Genomic DNA, 10226 nt, shown 5'->3' on the forward strand with positions numbered 1-10226 from the left:
AGGGCAAGTAGAGGGCTGTACTCAGAAAGGTACGAGAAGCTGGATTATTAGAATGCTAGAGTAAACAGAACCAAGTTACGGGGTGATACTTTTATAGTGCAGTCCAATTCAGGTATCAAAATACATCATAACTAAAAAATTAACTGCTATTTTAGGCAGTAAAGACCTACACTTGGGGCTAAACTGCTGTGAAATAAAGGCAGTAGATAAATGTTTGCAAAACATTTTATAGAGAAATATTTCACTGCAAACTTTAAGATTATAATATAAGATTACAAAGTCTATATAATTAGCTAACCTAATAACTTATAATGGGACTAATAATGGAACTCTTCCTAAACAAAACAACAACATGAATTTCAAATGTTTTGACCAAGTTTTTTATTTAGCTGTTATTTGTCACATATACAACTTCATGAGTCATTATATTTCAAGAAAAATATTAATAATTTCCCAAAGAATGGATGGATTTATTGTTTCAGCTAATCTTGAGCTCATTTAATGTATGAGTCAAAGATAAAGGTCTCCTGTTACACACAAAATGTATGAAAATAATCTGGTACAGTACATAGTTGCCTTCATTTAACTGCATTGTCTTGATAATCAGTCATTTGTGGAGTCAAAATTATCTGAATCACAAGGACTACACCATTAGATATTTAACGAGTGTTCGCTGGACAGACAAATCCATTTGTGACCCAATCAGAAAATCATGTGACACAAACAGCCATCTTTAGGAAACATACGGTTACTGGCAATACAACCTGACATTTGGAATGAAAGTGCATTCTGAGTGGGTTACTTCTTTCCGAGTGACAATCTGTAATGCAAACAGTTTAGAATTTTATTAAGAACATCAATCATTTTGTTTCCTAATACAATTTTTTTAAACAAGTAGAAAATGTGTTTGTAAGAAAGATTTGTTTTTTCCCCAGGAAGACTGTATGTGGATGGCATATAACCAAACTGAAAAACTGAGCTCTTACTTGTTAAAAGCATCATCCTGTAGATTCAGGACCAAACTATCTGCACTCAGGTACACTTTATTCTGTGAAGCTGCCACCTGAAAAACAACCTTCATCTGGTCAGGGCATCCAAACATTCTGCTTTTCCATAAATCCACTTGCACAAAAGTTACGCCAAAAGCAATCAAAGACCATCTGAACCTTGGCAGAACTACTAGTGAACATCAAATATTTACACTGTTGAAATACACATCTTTTTTTTCCAAAGGGTACTGTCTACAGCAGGAAAACCCATTAAAAACCATGAATAAACTGCCACAAAAAATGCAAAGAACTGGAATGGAGCAGAGGTGAATAATAACTTCATACCGTTTTGGCAATGTTTTGCGCTGCTCTGATTCTTCTGAGTTTAAGATATCCAGGGTTCTTCGTGACGGCCTCCCCTAACTGTGAATCAGATCAGACCACATATCAAAATACATCTATAACTTAAACAGAGATACAGGGTAATGAGTGCTTTTTTGAGATATGTAGGTTATTGTGGGCAGCTACCGTATAAAAAATAATTTTCTCAACAGATACATTTATTATTCATATGCACATGATATTTGGATCAGTGGTTGGCAAATTAATACATTTAGGAGAAGCTTCTCATACCATTTTGGCTGCCTGGGCTTCACCTTCAGCTTGAATAATCTTCTGCCTTTGTTCTTGTTTTGCTTTCTCCACAAAGAACTGAGCTCTTTGCGCCTCCTGCTGGGCTGGAAGACCACGCACACTCTTCATTACAGTAACTGTGCACACATTGTGGAACAGCTCACAATAACTGAATTTGACTTACCAACTTGTTTGGCTTCCACAGCTGCTGTGTACTCCTTGCTGAAGCTCAGCTCTGTGATAGCCACATCGTCAAGAATAATGTTGAAGTCCTTAGCACGCTCATAAAGCTCTCGCCGGATCAGTAATGACACCTACACTCAATTAGTAGTGAAGAAAGATTAGGAACAATCAAAATGTAGACTGTACAAAGATCTACATATTCACAAAACATACTCACAAAACACATCACATCAATTAGGTTCATAAACTAGAACCTAGAGAACACTAACCTGTGCTCTTTGTGTAATTAGTTGAGAGGCATTGAACTTGGCTACCACACTCTTCAGAACTTCATTTACAATGGATGGCAGCACACGCTCATCATAGTCCTTCCCCAGTTGCTGGTATAAGTTGGGAAGGTTGGAGGCCACAGGTCGTGACAGCACACGCAAACCGATGTTCACCATCTGCAGGTCTGATCACACCATAACAAGAATCAAAAGGATTACTGCAATGGACTTCTAAACGACCTTCCAAAAAAGACCATTAGACACCTGCAGCTCATTCAGAATGCTGCTGCCAGGATTCTTATCCAAACCAATAAATCTGAGCATATTACTTCAGTCCTCATGTCTTTACACTGGCTTCCAGTTACATTTAGAATTGATTTTAAAGTACTATTTCTCGTTTATAAATCACTCAATGGCCTAGGACCTAAATACATTGCAGATATGCTTGTTGAATATAAACCTAACAGACCTCTCAGATCATTAGGATCAAGTCAGTTAGAAATACCAAGGGTCCACTCAAAACAAGGCGAGACTGCGTTTAGCTATTATGCCACCCGCAGCTGGAACCATCTTCCAGAAGAGGAGTGTTAGCTGTGCATTTACTGACTGAACACCGTGCTGTACTTAATGATTGCACTGCATCACTTTATTTGTTCCTTTGTGTTCCTTTTCTGTTTTATTCATTTTAATAATTTTTAACATTTATTTGATTGTTTTTAATTGCTTATATTATTTTTATGTAAAGCACTTTGAATTGCCATTGTGTATGAAATGTGCTTTATAAATAATCTTGCATTACCTAGCCTATTATATACAATACAAACATGTCAGATGTGAGTTCTGTTACTTTGAAAACAGAAGTGAAAAATGTTTTAGAAGTACAAAAAATATTTTTTCACATAAATCATCATGCTATGATATATATATATATATATATATATATATACACACACACATACACGCACACACACACACACACACACACACACACACACACACACACACACACACACACACACACACACACACACACACAGACACACTGGCAGCCAAAAGTTTGGAATAATGTACAGATTTTGCTCTTATGGAAAGAAATTGGTACTTTTATTCACCAAAGTGGCATTCAACTGATAACAATGTATAGTCAGGACATTAATAGCGTGAAAAATTACTATTACAATTTGAAAACATTTTTAAACTACTTCAAAGAGTTCTCATCAAAAAATCCTCCACATGCAGCAATGACAGCTTTGCAGATCCTTGGCATTCTAGTTGTCAGTTTGTCCAGATACTCAGGTGACATTTCACCCCAAACTTCCTGTAGCACTTGCCATAGATGTGGCTGTCTTGTTGGGCACTTCTCACGCACCTTAAAGTCAAGCTGATCCCACAAATGCTCAATGGGGTTAAGATCCATAACACTCTTTTCCAATTATCTGTTGTCCAATGTCTGTGTTTCTTTGCCCACTCTAACCTTTTTTGTTTTGTTTTTCTGTTTCAAAAGGTGTCTTTTTCTTTGCAATTCTTCCCATAAGGCCTGCACCCCTGAGTCTTCTCTTTACTGTTGTACATGAAACTGGTGTTGAGCGGGTATAATTCAATGAAGCTGTCAGCTGAGGACATGCGAGGCATCTATTTCTCAAACTAGAGACTCTGATGTACTTATCCTCTTGTTTAGTTGTACATCTGGGCCTTCCACATCTCTTTCTGTCCTTGTTAGAGCCAGTTGTCCTTTGTCTTTGAAGACTGTAGTGCACACCTTTGTATGAAATCTTCAGTTTTTTGGTAATTTCAAGCATTGTATAGCCTTCATTCCTCAAAACAATGATTGACTGACAAGTTTCTAGAGAAAGCTGTTTATTTTTTGCCATTTTTGACCTAATATTGACCTTAAGACATGCCAGTCTATTGCATACTGTGACAACTCAAAAACAAACACAAAGACAATGTTAAGCTTCATTTAACAAACCAAATAGCTTTCAACTGTGTTTGATATAATGGCAAGTGATTTTCTAGTACCAAATTAGCAATTTAGCTTGATTACTCAAGGATAAGGTGGAGTGATGGCTGCTGGAAATGGGGCCTGTCTAGATTTAATCAAAAATGACTTTTTTCAAATAGTGATGTGTTGTTTTTTTACATTAGTAATGTCCTTACTATACTTTGTGATCGGTTGAATGCCACTTTGGTGAATTGAAGTACCAATTTCCTTCCGAAACTGCAAAATCTGTACATTATTTCAAACTTTTTGCCACCAGTGTATATATCATCTTTTTTATCTTCTATTTAGCTTTCATTGTGGCTGGTTCTCTTTACAAATTTGCCCTGTCATGTGTTCAACAGATCCAATCCATGTTCAATGAAAATAGTTTATTTTTAGAACAATAAAAACCTTTTGTACCTCTTTGAACATTTTTCAAACATAATTTCTGAGCAAAACAGTGGTCTGATGAGAAAATAATTTAAGTGGCAAAATATCAGTATCGGCCAAAAATTTTCATATCGGTGCATACCTAGCTGTATTAACAAAGAATGAACATCAAAATAACAAGTATGAACAATTTAAACAAGTACAAAATGTACCTTTACTTCCTGTTAAAGATGCTATTTTCCTTGGTTTGGCTCTGATATCATATATGATTGGATACTGAAACCATGGTATCCTATGAAAGCAAATGAGCTTACTATTAATAACTGATTTTGCAGATACACAGCATATTATACAGTTGGTTAAAACTTTCCTTCTTAAGCCCCGTTCACAACGCCAATGACACAACACAATAAAGAAACATGATGTCATAAATTTTCAATGAAAGCAGAGCAAATTCCGGTAACATGCGCGACAGTAACAGCTGATGACAAGATGTGGGCGTGGTGAGCGAAACGACAAAGTTGAGAAAAGTGCAAATGACGAGCAACTACCTATGTGAGAGAAGACAGTGGAGCTCATGTCATCTGTCTCCTATGACATAGTGGTGTCGAGTGCAGGCAAGACAGAAAAAGATATAATGTTGTGAAGGATTTCACTGTTCAGTATCATTTGTCTGTAACCACACACATGGATAAAATAAAACAATGATGTGTGGAAACCATGTCAGAAACTGCTGGCATTTTGAGTGAGTTTAATTCATACATTGATAGATTGTTCATCTTGTTAATAATATGAAGCAACATGCTTCAGAATATATAAAACACTCTCTTCTGTAGAATGTTCATTTTTAGAGGCAAGAGAACTGATTCCTTGACAAATCAGAATGATATGTTAGTTTCACCAGCAGTACATCTCATCTGTGATCCGATTTTCTAAAGCGATGGCCAGTTGTGCAGTCCATCAATAACATTAGGGCGACAGCAGAATGCCCACTAGCAACTTCACAGTACAGAAACTAGCAACATCCAGCGATAATGTCGCTGGTGGTGTGAACAGGGCTTTAGTTACAGTAAGATAACACATGGGGTTTGGTTATATACAGCACAAATTAGCTTTTCAAAAAGTCATTACCTGAAGTGGAGACCCTCAGAAAGGACGGTGTCCATCTGCATTCCTCCGATTCTGTTAAAGATAATTGCTCGCTGACCACCCTCCACTAAAGACAAGACCAGACAAGACTGATGACATTACCAATGCTTTTATTTTAATCTTAACTTTAAGCAAATGTTTGGATTTTGATACACAATGGACAGATTAAAACTTAATCTGGTAATTTTCGTAATTTAAAAAGTGGAAATCTGGCTAATTAATCCTGTTATAATGTATGCAGACATAAAGGGAATAATGATCAGAATTTCTTGAGCAGCCCTAAATCTGCACTCTGCCGACAATTATCGCCGTCCAAACAGGATTGAAAAAAATGGGCTAAACTTGGTCTAAATTGCCAAGTTTGAAAACAACAGATCCTTTGAATGCTTTCAATTGATTTGAATAGATTTGTTGAAACAGTTTGAAGGATTGTCTTATGTTATAGCATCCCCTAGCACTGTAAATTGATGAAATTTGGCATGTGTTATCAGACTGTCCTGGTGCCTATATGTCCCAAGTTTTGTGAGGTTTGGACATTGCCAGGATTTTACCTGCACTGAAAACTTTTCGGCAGCCACCCAAGCGAAAGTTAAAACATATATTCGGTCATTATAGTGCCATCTTGAGGCCAATTTTCAAAACATTTGATGCACTGACTCCTTATGACATCCTGAAAATGTGTATTACACTTCATGATGATCGGCCATTTTCAATTTAAATTATTGACAGCTGAAATTTGATTGACTGTTTGCCACCATGTTGTTGATTTGTTCACTTAATATTTTAGCACTTGTACCAAAGAAGCACTTGTACCAAAGAAGCACCACACCAAATTTCAACTTCCTCGATCAAACGGTTGCAGAGCTCCATGTGTTTTATTTCGTTATTTTTTTAGTTATAGGGCCAGCTATTGTCAGAATTCAGCAAAATTGTGTGTAAATGCTCAGAATGCCCTGTTGTTAACGCGTACCAAGTTTCAAGCAAACTGGACTTCACGTTGAGGAGGTATAGGCCTTTTAGTCAAAAAAGGCCACACTCTAAAATGCGTCTTTTATCTGTGAACAAAATTAAATGACGAATCAAAAATCGAAAACGGAAAAGGTTTCTAGATGATCCATGCCAAATTTTGTACGAATCGGACAAAAGGCCTCTGAGGATTTCGAAAATATAGGTTTTCCAGAAAATTTTAAATGGCATAAATGAAACCGGAGATATACGTTTTGTTTGGCTCGACCAAAGGATTCAGAGGAAAGAAGAGTTTTGATTCTAGCACTTACGGTTACAGAGTTGAGCAAAAACGTAAATATGCTTCTTATATCGCCAACTAGAATACTGTGTTATTTCGCTTGCCTGAGAAGTGGCTGGGATTTGGGACCATCCCACCAAGTTTGAGATCACTGGGCCTTACGGTTTCTGATGCCCAGATACTTTTAGGAAAGAAAAAAAATAAGAATAATAATAAGAAAATCAGTACAAATACAATAGGGTTACAGCACCTTTGGTTGGTGCTGAAAAGGCAGGATGTTAACAATGTCACAAAAGTACAGATTTCTATGCTCAATTAAGTGTTGCCCTTGCCTCTTGAATCGTAGTTTCATGAATACTGTAATTCTTTGACATCTAATACACTTAAATGCTCTTATAGTATTCTTAAAAATATATATATATTTTTGTAGTTGGCTTATGGACTATAAATAAGCTTATAACCTAAATAATATTGCCCCCACCATGAGTGAGACTATAGTAATCTGTCACATTTTGACAGTTAAACAACTAAGCAGACAATGATTTTCTGATAAGGTAAGAAAATGCTTCTGAGACTGGATGTACCCGTGTATGTGGCTTCTTTGACTCCATAAGAGAGAGCACCAGCTCCAATTAATAACTTCAGTCCGATTCCAGCACCCCTTGAGCCAGAGGACATGCGTCCGGCGAGATCTCTCAGGTGCTGCAGGAACCTCTGCGAGGGCACATAATATATTCATCCCTTTAGTGTAAATTGCTTATGAAAATGTTACAATATCACTGTACATTAAGAAGGAAGAAGTTATCACAAGCAAGGTCTAAGGGTTAAATTAGACGTTAGCGCCATTCTTTGACAATTTAAGGGTATAATTCATCATATGCCTAGAATTGTCCAACTGAATTGTCTAGTATTTTTAATTTAGGGAAATGAATTTATAAATGAGTTTATTCTGTTGCAACACTGTGGAAGAGAGCTACTTTGGCTTAAAAATTAGACAACCACGCATACTTGGTCAATTGTGAATCGACTAAAAATGACTTCAGCCCTACAACAATTTGTTACAGGTGAGATTAAACGTCAAAGGTCCAACATTTTAAGATCAGTCGGCATTTCAGTGTAGTTAGTCAATTAAATAGATCATTCTATTTTTAATTAGTCTGTTAATGTATAAACTTCCTACTTAATCAGACTGCGTACATTTTAGTGTCCAGATAGCACAGTTTAATTTTCAAGACGTGCTTTAATTTATGTGTGGAGAACAGGCTTACAGTAGTCATGGACATGTAACACTTATCAAGTGACCATTCCCAAGCTAAACAATGTGTGCACAGTTGCCCTTTATATTAAATACTGTGATCATTTACAAAAAGTGAATATCACTATTAATTTCTAAGTGACATTACAAAATGTACTCACGTTAGGCTCTTTATTCGCCATGCTTGCAGGAGCTACCCAAGGTCGACAGGACAACTTCCGTTCCGGCAGAAAGGAATTGTGGGTACTGTAGTATTGCCATTTTTGGACGTTATTAGCTATTACATACTAAACGACATATTTTATAAAATAACAGTTAAAATAAATAATTTTAAATGATTGTACATTGATAAAGGCAATAAAATCGAATTGTTTCACAATAATAATGAATTGTTTAACAATATTCCTAACTTCAACCATATGACAACCATAAAGATCACCTACTAAGATATTTTAACTGGATAATGATATGTGGTCTTTTTAAACATAGCTATTCTAAAATGAGCTGTTGATGGTTTAAGATTTGCATAACTTTCAAGTCATGTGAAGTGCCTTGACGAGCCCAGTTCAATTTGGTGTTTAGACATTCCTACTGAAACATGAAGAGGGGACGGGACATGTCGAACGTCTCCTCTCATTTAAAAAAATAGCCAATGGACTCTTTTCACACGTACGCGTGCCGCGAAGCGGACATCGTCATAGTTGGTTAAACCTAAATGTTGTTAATGGGGGATCACAGCAAATGTAATTTTTGCTTACCCCTTTGCTCCAACAGAAAAATAAAAAATCAATGATTATGCTTTCACAGCTTTGCAGTAAGAAGAGAGAAGCAGGCCAAATTTTCTGTCACGCACTCAGCAGTGTGTTAGAAGCCTGTGGTAACAGTTTTTTTTAAACGGGGTAATATAATACAAAGTACAATGTTATAAATCAACACTAAATATTTGTTAAATTGGAAATATAAAAAAGTTTGCTACATTTACATTGTTAAAGAAGGCGGAAACGCATCATAACAAGTCTCTGAATAGGGTGCAATAAAGGTGCTCTTAGTAACGTTTGTCTTTGTGTCATCTTGGACTTACACTGACACCTAGCGGCTTAGATGCAGCATAATTTAAGATCAATAGTTTTCAGTTTCAGATGCCATTGCAGAAATGTAGTATTCACAGTCAGCCATGATTACTTTAATCAATGAGTGAAAGTGTCAAGTAACAGGACGGTTACTGAGATTAAGCAAGTAGTATTCGGCTGGTCATGTGATTCTAAAATGGCAGCCCCCATGTGTGGATCCTCTCCATGTAGAATAAAACAGCTTTTATAAGGTTACTGATATGACAGGAGTCTTCATTTTAAAGGTGCAGAATGAAACAATTTTCTTGTAATATTCACCTTTTTTTATTTTATTTTTTTGCCAATGTGTGAACGGCTTGAAATGCAACTTAAAAAATGAGCCCTTCCCAGACTTCCTAGGTTGTCTATTAAAGCCTGTAGACTGATTTTCATGCGAAGGGAGTGGGTCGGTTTTGCCAGGAAAATCCAAAGGATGTGACGTTTATGTGCGCTCCCGAAAGCCTTCTACTGAATCCCATCTGGCTAAGTGGGAACGTGATCGTGGTCGAGCTTATATTATACATCATGATTATTCATCATGATGGCTCCACGGTTGGCCGCCTCGGTGTGGAGCACTCCTATTCTTTTGTTGTTTTTGTTTGTTTGTCCTATGTTTAGTAATCTTTTTCCAGTCAGTTTTACCAGGGACGAACTGCTGAACATTCGGCAGCATATTCCAGACAATCTTTTCCCGGTTTTTGAATATTCGGATGCTTTGTTGGACATTTTAGTCGGAGATGCAGATTTGCTGTTCAAGAGACACAGGCGAGGGAGACGAGCAGGCATGCTGGTCAAGTTTTCAGCTAACGACCCTGCATTAGTGTGGAGTGGCATGAAACAACTTACGAATTACAGGACTCCTACCCCCAACCCTGTGGTGGACCAACAACTGGCTGACAACCTGAATGTGTTCTACTGTAGATTTGAAAAGCCCAATCTCACACCCCACACTCTGACCTTCATCTGGACAGACCAGGGACATATGCAAGGATCCTTTTTGTGGACTTCAGTTCGGCTTTCAA

At 37.0% G+C, this 10226-nt stretch overlaps 1 protein-coding gene across 1 annotated transcript; it reads right to left on the reverse strand.

Annotated features, from left to right (window-relative positions):
- Positions 1–364: 364 nt before the first annotated feature.
- LOC127445619 (prohibitin-2-like) lies at positions 365–8354 on the reverse strand. The gene is made up of 10 exons (XM_051705800.1): positions 8257–8354; positions 7425–7554; positions 5577–5661; positions 4658–4737; positions 2075–2259; positions 1807–1936; positions 1623–1726; positions 1335–1412; positions 987–1063; positions 365–820 (listed from the first exon to the last, which is right to left on the reverse strand). Exons 1-10 carry the CDS (start codon positions 8275–8277, stop codon positions 799–801), a joined length of 912 nt encoding a protein of 303 aa, XP_051561760.1. The 5' UTR covers positions 8278–8354; the 3' UTR covers positions 365–798.
- Positions 8355–10226: the final 1872 nt, after the last annotated feature.

The sequence above is a fragment of the Myxocyprinus asiaticus genome, chromosome 9 (genome assembly GCF_019703515.2).
Source record: "Myxocyprinus asiaticus isolate MX2 ecotype Aquarium Trade chromosome 9, UBuf_Myxa_2, whole genome shotgun sequence".
In the NCBI taxonomy this organism is placed as follows: domain Eukaryota; kingdom Metazoa; phylum Chordata; class Actinopteri; order Cypriniformes; family Catostomidae; genus Myxocyprinus; species Myxocyprinus asiaticus.